Source organism: Zingiber officinale, chromosome 7A, assembly GCF_018446385.1.
Source record: "Zingiber officinale cultivar Zhangliang chromosome 7A, Zo_v1.1, whole genome shotgun sequence".
Lineage (NCBI taxonomy): Eukaryota > Viridiplantae > Streptophyta > Magnoliopsida > Zingiberales > Zingiberaceae > Zingiber > Zingiber officinale.
In genome coordinates, this window is record NC_055998.1 from 110,982,319 (window position 1) to 110,997,708 (window position 15,390).

The window sequence follows — 15,390 nt, forward strand, 5'->3', positions numbered from 1 at the left end:
ATGCACTCATTATTCGAGCGGTAATCGCTAATTACACTATTCATCGTATATTCGTTGACACAGGCAGCTCGGTCAACATCATTTTCAAGAAGGCGTTCGACCAACTCCAAATTGACAAGGCGAACTGTTGCCAATGACGACCCCTCTATACGGGTTCACCGGCAATGAAGTCTTGCCGATCGGCCAAATCAAGATGGTTATCTCACTCGGGGAGGAACCACTCCGGAAGACAAGCGTCGCGAACTTCATCATAGTAGATATCCCCTCAGCCTACAATGTCATTTTGGGCTGCCCGGTCCTCAATGAATTCCGAGCAGTCGTTTCAACCTTCTGCCAAAAGATTAAGTTCCCGGTAGAAGATCGAGTTGGAGAAGTAAAGGGGGATCAGCTGGCTGCTCGGAGATGCTATGTCGAGATGGTCAAGACCGAGGCAAACACCGCTCAGAAGACACCCCAGATGGAGGTAAACACCATAATTGAGAAACCCCCCCCCCCCCACTTTAATTTATGAAGAAAAAGAGGAAGTACAGATACATCCGAGCCGAACGGAGGCGACGACTTTCATAGCATCTGACTTGGAGGCCGAATAGAAGGCCGAGCTGATCAGATGCCTTCAGCAGAATCATGACGTGTTCACCTGATCTACTCATGAGCTGCCCGGCATTTCCCTGAACGTCGCACAACATGAGCTCCACGTCCGACCGGACGCTCGGCCGATGAAGCAGAGGAAGAGGGACTTCGGCGTCGAGCAAAACCTGATCATCCGAGTGAACATTGAGAAACTGTTGAAGGTCGGTCATATACGCGAGGTCCAGTTTCCAAGCTGGCTCGCCAATGTGATGTGTTGGTGCGGTTAGCACTAACGATTTAACCCAGGCTTTGATGAATGACAAATAGGTTAAGATAGGTTTATTGTTGATCTAACACTCTGATCGAGTGTGCAGGATAAGTCCAAACAGGTCGACGGGCTGACCGGATGTCTGGCACGAAACCCAGCTAGGTCGACGGGCTGACCAGATAGCTGGCACGAAGTCCAAGCGGGTCGACGGGCTGACCGGACGCTTGGCAAGAAGTCTAGCTAGGTCAACGGGCTGATCGGATAGCTGGCGAGAAGTCCAGACGGGTCGAAGGGCTGACCGGACGTCTGGCAGGTAAGTAAGGTAAGTCACTGGAGGGGAGTGATTGCGAGGACGCGTTCCCGGAAAGGGAACATTAGGCGTCGATCCGGCTTAGATCCATTTCGGATATCTAAGTCGAGATCGTGACTAGATTCCGGTCTTGGAAAGACGGAATCTAAGTCATACTTTTTTCTGTTAATTCATTGTGCTAACAATCTGTGTTGCAGGGTATATTTTGCCTCGGACTAACCTTGTTTTGCAGGAGAAGGAATCTCTGGAAAAAGGTGGTCCGCGCCCGAGGCAAGTTTTATCCTCTCGCCGCCGCCACGTGGAGCATCCTGATGGACTTGCCACGTCGCACTGTGGCGCCGGAAGGATCCAGCGCCGAGCAAGATATAAAAGAAGCCCCAAGGGTGGAGCTTCAAAACACATCTCTCGGAATTCCCATTGCTTTGTCGCCTCAGGCTCCGACGCTAACAAAGCTCCGACAATGCGCCCTGGCTCCTTAAGTTTTCTTTTCTGTCGGTACAGCTTTGTGCTTTGTTTCATTAGCATTTCTTGTACTCTTTTTGTAATCACATTCGAATTGCTAGCGATTGCCCAACGAAAGTGGTCAAGGACCACGGACCTTCGAGTAGGAGTTGTCACAGGCTCCGAACGAAGTAAAATCAATTGTGTTCATTTACTTTTCCGCTGCGTACTTTTACACTCGAGTTTTCGAATCGATATTCACCCCCCCTATCGAACGATCACGGTCCTACAAGTGGTATCAGAGCAGGTACCGCTCTGATTTGGTGCAACCACCAATCAAATAGGGGGTGAAAAATTAATTTCTTTTGGTTTTCAGTTTTACGTTTAATTTCAAACTGGTATTATTACCTGCTTTGAATTTTTTTTCGTTGCAATTAAATCTAAATTGGTGCAACACCAATTTAGATACTTCTATTATTTTTCTTCTTCCGCACTACTAATCCAAGACCAAGTCTTGGGATTTTTTTTTCTTTTCTTTCTTCTGTGCGCAAGACTAAAATGTCTCAGACAGAAGGATTCAGCACAGTACGACCTCCACTCTTCAACGGGGACGATTTTCCGTACTGGAAGAAGCGCATGGAGGTTTACCTCAAAACAGACTTCGACCAGTGGATGAGCATTACGAGACCCTATAAAATTCCAGCGGACAGCTTCGGGAATATACTGGATCCTGAAGACTGGACAGCAGATTTGAAGAAAAAGGCGTCAACAGAAAATAAAGCGATCAACACTCTACAGTGCGGATTAACAAGAGAAGAACTGAACTGAGTCGGTCCACACAAAAACGCTAAAGAGTTGTGGGACAAATTGATCGAGCTGCACGAGGGAACGAGCGACGCCAAGGTAACAAAACGGGACCTGCTTTTAAATAAAATTCTTAACATAAAAATGCAGGAAGGTGAAACGGCGAATCAGCTCCACGCGAGGATCAAGGGCATCCTCAACGGGCTTCATGCGATAGACCACCAGATGGAAAATAGAGACTTAATAAGGTATGCATTAAATGCTTTTCCACGTAATAGTTTGTGGGCATCAATCGTAGATGCCTATAAAATTTCTAAAAACTTTCTAAGTTAAAATTAGACGAGCTTTTCTGTGAATTAGAATTACATGAACAAACTAATGATGGAGCCGAGAATGTCACGCCCCAGGTAGTCCCTGCCCGAAGAAATTTCGGCAGCATCTCCCCTGTACGGCGGACAATATGAATCTCAGTATACATATATCTGTACCTCGGCCACACTCAGCCGGCACAATACACATAAATAGTAAACAATCCATGCAGTTATATTTAACGAAAAGATGATATAGAAATCAACGAGGATATACGTACACATCCTATTCCACTACAACGAAGAAATGAAATCCACGAAGTAATGAAATATTCACAGCGGAAAACAAAGTAGCAAACCCGAATGTTCGATATAAAGTCCATAATATAAACCCACATCACAAGTATACGAATAAAAGCCAATACAGAAAACGATATCTAGAAATCTTCGCGACAAAGGGCCTAGCGACTGGAATCTCTCCTGACGGCCTCAACCTGAAAAATAGTAACAACGGGGTGAGTTCGAAGAACTCAGCAAGTAAACCAATAGACATGTACAGCAATATATATATCCACCAGTAATAGCCTAAGGTACAGTCTCCTAAACCATGGGATCAAGAGTACAGTTCTCTAACCATACAACCTACGGTATAGTCTCCTAACATAATAAGCCGAAATAAACTGTAGTAACCAGCAATATGCATAAGGTACAGTCTATAGCAAGAATAATAAGAAAATGCATAACTGAAATAAACTGTACTCACCTGCGAGGCTTGTGCAACTGACTGTAAACATACACAGATAAAGATAGTTAGAGCAAAAGCATATAACCTGTATGCATGTCAATCATATGCAATCACCAAAATGCATCAATCATAATTAATGCAATCTGTGCATATGATGCAAATGACATGGTCACCCCTGACGCCAGTCAGAATCTCACACACAATGGTGAGACCGCGTGGGTAGGGCTGTGACACCGTGCACTCTGCCGTCACGAGTGACCGAGTGGACGGGATGCACCGGAGTACACCTATCCTCCAACCTCACTATAGGAGGGAGCGCCATGCTCTCATCTCCCAACACAATGAGGGGAGGGACCCGGTGTGCTACCACGCTGCCTATCACACTACCCATGAGTGGAGCCTCCAGCGGAGCACCACCGAGCAACCTACACACCCTGTGTGCTGTGCCACTACCCATGCAATGGTCACGTGGTGTGCAGGTCAATGTAGCCGGCCGACGAGCTCAACAATAATGGAGTCGTCAATCGCCCAGCATGCAATCATGCGATATGGTGCATGCGGCTACAGTATATCATACCTGGACATATCCTCCTCCATATGTGTAGATGCCAAACAGATAGACACATATATAACAAGGATAATAAACAACATAGATCCAAAGACATCACATATAACAATGATGTAAGTATCATGAATCCAAGAGCATGTATCACACATGTAAAGCAACTAATCCAGTAGAGTAGGGCATTATAGATATGCATCTCTACGAACATAGATAAGCATAGCAAGAAAGAAAAGCATGCTAGACTAAGGTATAGATGCTAATCGTAGCAACATGTATCAAGTATCAAATAACTAAACCAGGGAATATGCTAACTACCAATCGCTAATAATCGCCTACAGGTATAGAATACTATAACCAGAGAAGAAAAAGATCTACCAATTACTAGTAAACATATATAAACTGCACATATCACAAGACAATATCAACAAGATAAGTCAAAGGGTACCCGCCTCAAATAGAAGGTACAATCCAACTCCGAAGTCAACGTCGAGACGCCTGTCTCAAATCAGACTCCTGCGTCAAACAACATATATATTTTATTTAGCTAAATCCACATGAATAGCTAAATAAATTCTCTAACACTAAATTAGGGTAAAACCCTAATCCACAATCTCAACTTACCAATTTAAACCTAATGGTCGATTAGGGTTAGTTACCTAATCCCTAATCACCAATTAGATTAGAAATCCACCGGTTGATTAGGGTTAATTACCCTAACTCTAACCATTTCATTAGATTTCTTCTACACAACTAAATCTACACACATGTATTAACTAATCATGGATTAATCCAATGCATTTCTAAGCCAATACACGAATCAAATTCATCTAGAACAAGATCATCAAACTAATATCCAATTTCAATACATGATCTACAACAAGATCAATTATCCTATTCCTTACCTCAAATCCAAGGTGATCACCAATAGATCACAATCAAAGGGGTTGCTGCCGGTTAGGGAAAGCTGCTGGATACACCTCAAAGATCACAATCCCAGCCTCACAGCAACAAAACTCACCTCACTGATCGGATCAAGAGAAGAGATCAACAAGCAGATCACTGATCTCAAATCAAGCAATCCAGGACATCAATCAACCCTTCAATCCTCTGCCCAACAACTCAATTGATCCCATCACCATCAACCGAAACCTAAATCAATCACGAGAAGATGAGGATCAAGGATAGAGTATCGGTAGCAGAGAAGAAGACCTAAGCTTACCTCAATCGATCGTCTCCAGAAAACGTCGCCCCATCCGATCCGTGAAGCAACGTACCAGGAATTCTTCTGTCCCCAAATTACAACAGGAATCAAGCAGGAATTCATGGATCAAATCAATATTGAAATCCAAGAATCAACAACAGCTTATCTAACAACTAAATCTTACCTCACTGATCCCCAATGCCTCCAACTCCGTAACCTAATCCAGCCGCAAAGAACATGAGACTCAAGAACAGAGAAGGATCACATCAAAGGGAAAGAAAGAAACGGGCGCCTGTGCTAGGGCACGAGTTGGAGGAATAGAAGAAGAAGGTTCGGTTACTTACCACCGAAGCCCTAACTGCCTCCTCCACGCCGGCGATCGAGTAGATCTGGCCCGATCCAATAGCGTCGGTTCGTCCCCGTGAGAGAACCAGCGACGAGGAGAAGAGATCAGAGCTAGAAGGAGAAGGGCCTCGGCTGGATCTGGGCTTACTAGGCGTCGATGCCGGCCGAAGGAGATCACCGGAGCTCTCGGCTTGCTTCGGCGTCGCTCGTCCGCGAGAGAACAGAGAGAGGAAGAGGGGAGATCGGGGAAGCTCGGGTTCGGGATCGGCGGTTTAAGGGAAAAGAAATAAAAGAAAAGGAATTTATATATTAACACATTTCCTCACTTAAACAGGTATCCTAAACAGGCTTTATCCGAACCCAAAATTGATCCCCTCAAAACCCTCCGTACGAGCTCCGAAAAATTCCCAGAAAATTTCCAAAAATTTCGGAAAAATTCTATAAGGCTATTTTCCAAATAACCCTATTAATTAAATTTTCCGAGATCTCACAGAGAAAGGTATAGCTTTATTTGCAGGTTCCTCCAAAGAAAAGAAGAGCAAGCCTGAATATGAAGAAGATTGCGACCAAGACTCCGAAGTCGAAGAACACCTGGTGAACTTGGTAAGAAAAATGTTCACCAGGAGAAAAAGGAGCTTCAGCAAAAAGGACCATCAAAAGATCAGTTCTCCCTCAGAACAAAAGAACGTGACTTGCTTCGGCTGCAATAAAAAGGGATACTACAAGAACGAATGCCCAAAACTGAAGTTCGACAAACCGAAGCCAACCAAAAAGAAGGCCCTCAAAGCAACGTGGGACGACTCCTCGGACGAATCGGAGGAAGAAGAGCAGAAACATCAGAGCCACCTCGCACTGATGGCCCGCGAAGACGAGTCGGAAGATGAACCCGAAACAAGCCACGAGTCCGTACTCGTTTCCGAAGGCTCGAATGAGGTATATTTTAATTTAAACAAAAAAAATTTTAGAATCATTTCCTGTTTAAATAGTAAATTAATTAAAATAGAAAATGAAAACAAATCACTTCTTGAGGAAAATCAAAACCTCAAGGAACAAATCAAGAATTCAAATCCAACTCAAGATCTAACACTTGAGGAGGAGAATTTATCATTAAAAAATGATATTAACAATTTAAAAGAAATGCTAGAAAAATTTACAACAAGATCAAAAAATCTTGACTTAATCCTGAACAATCAAAAAACATGTTATAATAAAACCGGACTCGGATACAAGTCGAACTTAAATAAAACTTTTAAGCCATTAATAACTCAATACAAATCAACTAATCAAGCTTGGGTTCCAAAAGCGTGTCTGACCACGCAAGTAGGATTTAATCAATATTATATACCTAAAGAAAAAGTATATTATATAAACTCGATTAAACCAAATAAAAAACCAAAATACAAACCTAAATCGAAAAATTCAAAATTTAAAACTCAACAAAATTCAAACTATCACCAAGTTAATTATAACTATAAAAGAAACAGACACAAATCTAAAACGAAAATTTAAATTAAAGGTCAATAATTCAGGGGAGGCTCCAGAATAGCTGGCAGCTCCAGAATTAACTAACCCGGCAGGGTAATTAGGATTAGTTAAGAAGAGACCAAGTTTAACTTGAATCATGGTACTGGTGAAGTTTTTGGATGATAGTACGTTAGGGAAGCTTGGGCATCGCATGTCTAGAAATATATGGTTTCGATCTGGTGCATTTGGCCAAGTGGAACTGACCGAAACTACCCTTAAATGAATCCTAACCAGTTAGACCAAGATTTAGTACTAAGCTCCGTGGATAGGACTATTCGGAAAACCTCGAAAGGTTGGTTACTACTAATGACGTCCATGTGACTCACCAAGCTTAGAAGTTTATCCGAAAATTGCCTATTTGTGGAGACCAAAGCTAAATCTGAACCTAACACAAGTTAAACCAAAACTCCATAATTAAAAATCTAATTTTATCTCACAAAATCATAGGATTCCCTGATTGACAATATAGATCGGGTGAGATGAATAAGGCTTAAATTTGTTTAATTAAAATTAATTTCAAATTTTCAATTTTAAACTTAAAAATTAATTTCAAAAATTTTAAATTTTAAACTTAAAAATTAATTTCAAAATTTTAATTTTAAACTTAAAAATTAAATTCAAAATTTTAATTTTAAACTTAAAAATTAATTTAAAAATTTTAATTCTAAACTTAAAAATTAATTTCAAAAGTTTAATTTTAAACTTAAAAATTAAATTCAAAATTTTAATTTTAAACTTAAAAATTAATTTAAAAAATTTAATTCTAAACTTAAAAATTAAATTCAAAATTTTAATTTTAAACTTAAAAATTAATTTAAAATTTTTAATTCTAAACTTAAAAATTAATTTCAAAATTTTAATTTTAAACTTAAAAATTAATTTAAAAATTTTAATTTTAAACTTAAAAATTAATTTCAAAATTTTAATTTTAAACTTAAAAATTAATTTCAAAAGTTTAATTTTAAACTTAAAAATTAATTTCAAAATTTTAATTTTAAACTTAAAAATTAATTTCAAAAGTTTAATTTTAAATTTAAAAATTAATTTCAAATTTTTAATTTTAAAATTAAAAATTAATCTCAAAAGTTTAATTTTAAACTTAAAAATTAATTTCAAAATTTTAATTTTAAACTTAAAAATTAATTTCAAAAGTTTAATTTTAAACTTAAAAACTAATTTCAAAATTTTAATTTTAAAAACTTAAAAATTAATTTTAAACCTAATCTCTAAATCTTAATGTAAAAAAAAAAAAAAAAATCAACCCCTGGTATTCACTTCCGGGGCGCCCGGGAGGGAATCCGGGCGCCCCGCCTAAAATCAACTCCGGGCGCCCGGAGCTCCCTATAAATAAGGGGCAGCGGGCGCCCCCAACCCTTGCCCCACAAAATCTTCACTTTTACCAAGGTTTACTCCGAACCTCAGTGCGAGAGTATTTTAAATCAAAATTTTCTTGCGGTGAAGACGCTGCTGCGATTCAACCGAGGTCGTCAGATCTATATTTGTCGATGGCTCCTCGGTAAAACTTCTTCCCCTATCTAAAAATTTATTAGAATTTGTCTTCTCATTTTTTTCTTAGAATATCTTTTTTATATACAGTAGGAAACGAACAAATACTGGTGCTGGACCCTCTAATGCTAGCACTGACCCTAGGTTTCCCACAGATGAACTAAGGATTAAGTTTGAGTCAACCGTTTATAAGGCCATTAGGACTAACTGTATAGATAGATCGTTCTTTCTAGGTTCATGTGCCTCCGTTATAGAGGTTATAAACCACTATAACTTAAAGAACCTTGTCGAATGTACCAGTCCAGTAAACATAAGTCTATGTGCTGAATTTTGCAATAACCTAGTGAAAGTAGACAATCTCACCTATACCACTAGGGCAGCGGATACTGATATCACGTTTTTCCCTACGACTATCCGAGAGTTTTTAGAGTTACGTCCATCTACTTGTCCTTTCTTGTGCTATCCTCCCAGGTATCTACCATTCGGAGATCCCTACTCACATATTACTCTCGATACGATTTATTCGTATTTTTTTGGGGGAGAGCGAGATCCCATTGTGACCCAGTTTAGGTCAGTAGAACTTCGAGTCCAGGACTACGCTCTTTATAGGGTCTTAGTCCTTTGCATTTTACCACTGACTACTCGGGACATCACTGTGATGCGCCCATTCCATTCATTTTTACTCTATGCCCTGAGTCATAGGTTAGATATTGACATCAGCCTACATATCTTCTCCACCATTATCTACTCGGCTGGATACGTGACTGATAGACGAGTCCACATGCCATTCTGTCACATTCTGACAGCCTATATGTCCTCGTTGCACATTGATGTCACTAGAGGAGACATTGCCTATATGACCGAGTTCGATGTTATAGCAGCTAGGAACTTCTCCCTAGCTGGTATCCACGTAGATAGGGATAATGGGACTATGTCTTGGCGGAGGGGGGCACAGCACCAGCCCGATCCAGACGCACAGGGGGACGAGTTCATGCTTGCACTGTTTCCAGAGGAAACCGCACCGGCTCCACCACCGCCCCCAGCTCGAGCACCACGTCACGCTCCCCGCACTCTAGCTGACCGTATGACCGGACTAGAGAGAGCTATGGCGAGTCTCCAGCAGGAGAACTCTGATTTTCATCGGGACATACGACGAGAGGTTGCCGAGTTACGGCTGCCGGGAAGACCCGACACACTGAGCTGATGACACTTCTCCGATCCTTGGGATCTGGACCACCCCTTCATCATCTCAGTAGCTCTAGTTATGACTCACTTCTGTAGCTACACTACCTGTAAAATATTTTGGATCTATCTAGTGATATTTCAGACTTGCATTGATTATGTTCTATCTTGGTAGCCTAGGAATTTTGAATTTCAGAAATATTTTCAAAGATGATTGTTTTTAACTCATAAGTTCAAACATGTGTCAGTTTTTAAAACCTTCCTATTTTTAGATTTTAAAATAAACTTTTAGCCTTAGACTAGTTCAAAATCCTTAGAGAACATGCACCCATAGGACTAGTTTTGAGCATCTCACCAAAACCCTAGGCTTACCTTGCTTGTGTTTGCCGAACAATAGAATGGGGTGAGATGCATAGGCCACTTGCCTAAGACTTAAGATGCTTATTTCAGTGCATCGACATAAGTCTGGGCGTTAAAAACAAAATATATATTAATCAAGTTAAGATTGACCTTAACTTGACTAACCAAGTGAAAGCTGCTATCTTTTGATAAGTCAGTCAGTAACTAACTAGTTAGACATTTGATTTAATGTCAGGTCCAGGGGGAGGAATCAATTAAAATTTTTCAGTTTTTTTAAAACATTTTTATTAAAAATTTCTTAAACCTATTTTTGAAAACTAAGCTATTGAATTTCAAAATTAGATTTAACGTAGTTTTGAAAATTGAATTTAAAAATCTAGTTCTGAGAACTTGACTTTACTTAATTCTACTTAATTCTACAAAAATTAATTTTTGTAAACTAAGCGTAAGTTTATAAACTAAGTCTTTTTAAAATTTTTTACAAACTTAGTGTTAAAAATTAAACTTCAATCAATCTTGAAATATATTTTAAAACTTAGTTTTGAAATTTTGCTTATATTTAAAAAGAGTTGAAACCTGTTTTAGAAAAAAAAAAATTATTTTTCTTGAAATTTAGAACTTATTCTTAAACCTTAACCTTAGAAGCTATACTTGAAAAATTAGCTATTTTTCACAAAACTTAGCCTTTAAATCTGGATTTTTTTTATATATACACCTATTTTTGAAAACTAGCTTTAAAGAAATCAAGTCTTTTATGTACTTAAGTCTTGAAAGTTGAATCCTTTACCAACTCAATTTTAGAAAATCAATTTTACCTAGTTTTGAAAAATAGATCTTTTAAACTTGTCTCAAAACTTAGCTCTTTTACAAAAGATAAATTACTAAGTTTAACTCCCCCAAAGTAACTTGACATGATTCCTTACTTTGTCTGAAGTCTATATTTTTAATTATTTTAAACATGCTTATTTTTTATGAATGCCAAAGGGGGAGGGTTAGATGGGTTAAGTTAGCCAAACCAATTGAAAATACAAACTAACTTAAAAAACCTCCACATAATGATGTTATCTGTTTTTTTCTTGCAAATGTCTTCACTAACTTAACCAGGTTATCATTCCATCAAAAAGGGGGAGATTGTTGGTGCGGTTAGCACTAACGATTTAACCCAGGTTTGATGAATGACAAATAGGTTAAGTTAGGTTTATTGTTGATCTAACACTCTGATCGAGTGTGCAGGATAAGTCCAGACAGGTCGACGGGCTGACCGGATGTCTGGCACGAAGCCCAGCTAGGTCGACGGGCTGACCAGATAGCTGGCACGAAGTCCAAGCGGGTCGACGGGCTGACCGGACGCTTGGCAAGAAGTCCAGCTAGGTCAACGGGCTGACCGGATAGCTGGCGAGAAGTCCAGACGGGTCGAAGGGCTGACCGGACGTCTGGCAGGTAAGTAAGGTAAGTCACTGGAGGGGAGTGATTGCGAGGACGCGTTCCCGGGAAGGGAACATTAGGCGTCGATCCGGCTTAGATCCATTTCGGATATCTAAGTCGAGATCGTGACTAGATTCCGGTCTCGGAAAGACGGAATCTAAGTCATACTTTTTCTGTTAATTCATTGTGCTAACAATCTGTGTTGCAGGGTATATTTTGCCTCGGACTAACCTTGTTTTGCAGGAGAAGGAATCTCTGGAAAAAGGTGGTCCGGGCGCCCGGAGGGGATCCGGGCGCCCGGAGGCAAGTTTTATCCTCTGCGTCGCCTCGCCACGTGGAGCATCCTGACTGGACTTGCCACGTCGCACCAGGGCGCCCGGAAGGGATCCAGGCGCTCGGAACAACATATAAAAGAAGCCCCAGGGGTGGAGCTTCAAAAACACATCTCTCAGAATTCCCAGATTGCTTTGCTGCTCTGTGCTCCAGCGACGCTAACAAAGCTCCGACAACGCGCCCTGGCTCCTTAAGTTTTCTTTTCTGTCGGTACAGCTTTGTGCTTTGTTTCATTAGCATTTCTTGTACTCTTTTTGTAATCACATTCGAATTGCTAGTGATTGCCCAACGAAAGTGGTCAAGGACCACGGGCCTTCGAGTAGGAGTCGTCACAGGCTCCGAACGAAGTAAAATCAATTGTGTTCATTTACTTTTCCGCTGCGTACTTTTACACTCGAGTTTTCGAATCGATATTCACCCCCCCCCTCTATCGAACGATCACGGTCCTACATGATGCTGGTCTCCAAGACGGGCAACAAGTGGAGGGTCTACATCAACTTTTGGGATCTTAACAAGGCATGCCTAAAGGACTTCTATCCCTTGCCCAAGATCGATCAGATGGTAGACTCCACGGCCGGGTGAGAGCTGATATGCATGTTGGACGCCTATCAGGGGTATCATTAAGTGTCGCTCGCCCGTGAAGACCAAGAGAAAGTCAGCTTCATCACCGCCGATGGCACGTACAACTACAACGTAATGTCGTTCGGCTTGAAGAATGCGGGAGCCACCTACCAGTGGCTAATGAACAAAGTCTTCCGGCGACAAATCAGCCGCAACATGGAGGGTATGTCAACGACATATTAATTAAATCCCTATGAGCCACCGATCTCTGTGTAGACATCAAGGAGACCTGTCATACCCTTCGGATGTACAGAATAAAGTTAAATTCTCAGAAGTGTTTGTTCGGCGGTAAAAGCAAGCACTTCCTGGGGTATATCGTCACTGAGTGGGGCATTGAGGCAAACCCCATCAAGATAAAAGCACTCCAAGATATGTCACCACCAAGAAACTTGAAGGAAGTGCAACGCCTTACCGGGCGGATAACAGCATTGTCACGATTCATCTCCAAGTCGTTCGATCGGAGCCTTCCCTTCTTCAAAATTTTACGTCGAGCCACCAAGTTTCAGTGGGACGAGGAGTGTGACCGGGTTTTCGAGGAACTCAAAGTATATCTGAACTCACTACCTGTACTAGCTAAGCCTACTATCGGTGAGCCGCTCCAGATTTATTTGTCTTCAACCGAACACGCTGTCGGCTCGGAGTTGGTTCGGTAGAATGGCGAAGAATAGCCAGTGTACTTCTTAAGTCATATATTAAAGGATGTTGAATCTTGCTACACCTGTCTTGAGAAGCTAGCATTCGCATTGGTACTCGCCGCTCGGAGGTTTCTTCCTTATTTCCTCGCTCACACTATTGTAGTGATGACCAACAGCCTTCTGGGAAGAGTCCTACTTAGCCCAGAGGGATCTAGCTGGGTGATCAAATGGACAACGGAACTCAACGAGTTTGATATCCAATATCATCCCCGAATGGCCATCAAAGAGAAGGTCTTAGCCGACTTTGTCACGGAGGTGCAAAACCCTGAGCCCGACTCAGTATGGAAAATATATGTGGATGGGTCATCCACACGGCAAGGTAGTGGGATCAGCATACTACTTATTTCCCCACAAGAAGAGTGGGTGCAGTTGTCCGTTCGGCTAGAGTACCGGGCAACTAACAATGAAGTCGAGTACGAGGCTCTCATAACCGACTTGCAAGCCGCTCGGCATGTTGGCGCCGGCAAGGTTCTTATCTACTCAGATTCTCAATTAGCTGCTCAACAGCTGACTGGAGCCTTTGAGATCAGCAACACGCAGCTTAAGTTGTACGCTGAAGCCTTCGAAAAGCTGAAGGCCAGCTTTCAGGAGGTAGTCATCCAGAAGATCCCCCGAGCGGAGAACCAAGCAGCGGACGAGCTGGCCAAATTAGCGAGCTCACTCTCGCCGATCGTCATTACTCAACCGATCAAGCAAGTATCCTTCGTGGCGCACGTCGATCAGATAGAGGGGCTCACTTTCTCAAGTGATTAGAGAACGACCATAATAGAGTTCCTGCGATCGGGAGCTATGCCTTCCGATCGGGAGGAAGCTCGCTTACTAAGAAGAAGGTTCGGTCACTTCACCTTAGTCGGGGACCAACTCTACAAGAATGCCTTCTCCAGGCCATTGCTTAAATGCTTCGGATCAAAGGATGCTGATTATATACTACAAGAAGTACACCAAGCCTCTTGTGAAGGGCACCCGGGCGATCGGTTGCTAGCAAGGAAGATCCTGCTGGCCGGATACTTCTGGCTGACTCTATAGGAAGATGTCGCTCAGACAGTATCCAACTGTTTATCCTACCAGAAGTATCACTCCCTTTCCCACCGGCCGACCGAGGAGATGAAGGCCTCCATTGTGTCGTGCCCGTTCGACCAATGGGGCATGGATATTGTGGGACCCTTCCCCGTGGCAACCGAGCAGCGAAAGTTCTTGCTCGTCGTGGTGGACTATTTCTCCAAATGGGTCGAAGCCGAGCCGCTGGCTAAAATAACCGAACAGATGGTCCAAAAGTTCATCTGGCAGCATATCATATGTCGGTTCGGCATTCCGCGTCGACTCGTCTCAGATAATGGTAGATAGTTCACCGGACGGAAACTCAGAGAGTGGTGTGAGGAGTATGGCATCCAGCAGGCCTTCACTTCTGTAGCGTACCCTCAGAGTAATAGGCAAGCTGAAGTCACCAATCAGGAGATCTTACGAATTTTATGAGTTCGGCTCGACCACATCGGAGGGAGCTAGGTGGACTAGCTCCCCGGCATGTTATGGGCAATCCAAACGACCCCTAAGGAAGGCACGGGAGTAACCCCGTTCCACCTCGTATACAACGGTGAGGCAATCGTCCCGGTCGAGGTGGGAGTCGAGTCTAATCAAATTCAACACTATGGCGAAGACAACGCCGAGTGGAGGCTTCTGGAGCTGGACTTCGTGGACGAGACACGTGACAAAGCAGCTGTTCGGCTGATGGCTTATAGGCAGAGGATGAGGCAGAACTACAATCAACGAGTGATCCCGAGGTCATTCTAGGTCGGCGACCTCGTGTGGAAAAAGGTGAAGCCGGTCGGCGATGCCACTAAATTAGAAGCTCCGTGGGCTGGGCCATTCAAAGTCGTGGAGAAGCTTCGCTTGAGTGCCTACTACTTGGAAGATGAAGACGGACGGTAATTAGAACGCCCTTGGAGTGCAAACCACTTCCAGCCGTACCAAGCTGGATGAAAGGTACGCCAATGTAATTGAGATGTACTTTCCGTCCTTCTTGTGCCCTTTTGATTGCAAGATTGAAATGAAAAATGAAAGGTTACCCAAAATGACGGTCGAGCGGCGACTATAAACCCCGGAGGTACAAGCCTAGCGAATATTTCAATAATGAAAGTACGGTCATAATAGCCGATCGGAACCATGCAGCTAAATACTTAAGCAAACAGA

General features: G+C 42.2%; 1 protein-coding gene and 1 long non-coding RNA gene across 2 annotated transcripts; one reads left to right on the forward strand and one right to left on the reverse strand.

Annotated features, from left to right (window-relative positions):
* Positions 1-4,124: 4,124 nt before the first annotated feature.
* Positions 4,125-5,819, reverse strand: LOC122000377. Its single transcript, XR_006117114.1, has 5 exons — positions 5,557-5,819; positions 5,397-5,429; positions 5,231-5,296; positions 4,914-5,160; positions 4,125-4,524 (listed from the first exon to the last, which is right to left on the reverse strand). It is a non-coding gene; the product is annotated as an uncharacterized LOC122000377 (long non-coding RNA).
* Positions 5,820-13,416: 7,597 nt separating this feature from the next.
* Positions 13,417-13,956, forward strand: LOC121999609 (14.7 kDa ribonuclease H-like protein). Its single transcript, XM_042554268.1, has one exon. The coding sequence runs from the start codon at positions 13,417-13,419 to the stop codon at positions 13,954-13,956; it is 540 nt and encodes a 179-aa protein (XP_042410202.1).
* Positions 13,957-15,390: the final 1,434 nt, after the last annotated feature.

Excerpts from the sequence above, each read along its gene's own strand:
- LOC121999609 (XM_042554268.1), top strand. The coding sequence starts at position 13,417 with ATGGCCATCAAAGAGAAGGTCTTAGCCGACTTTGTCACGGAGGTGCAA.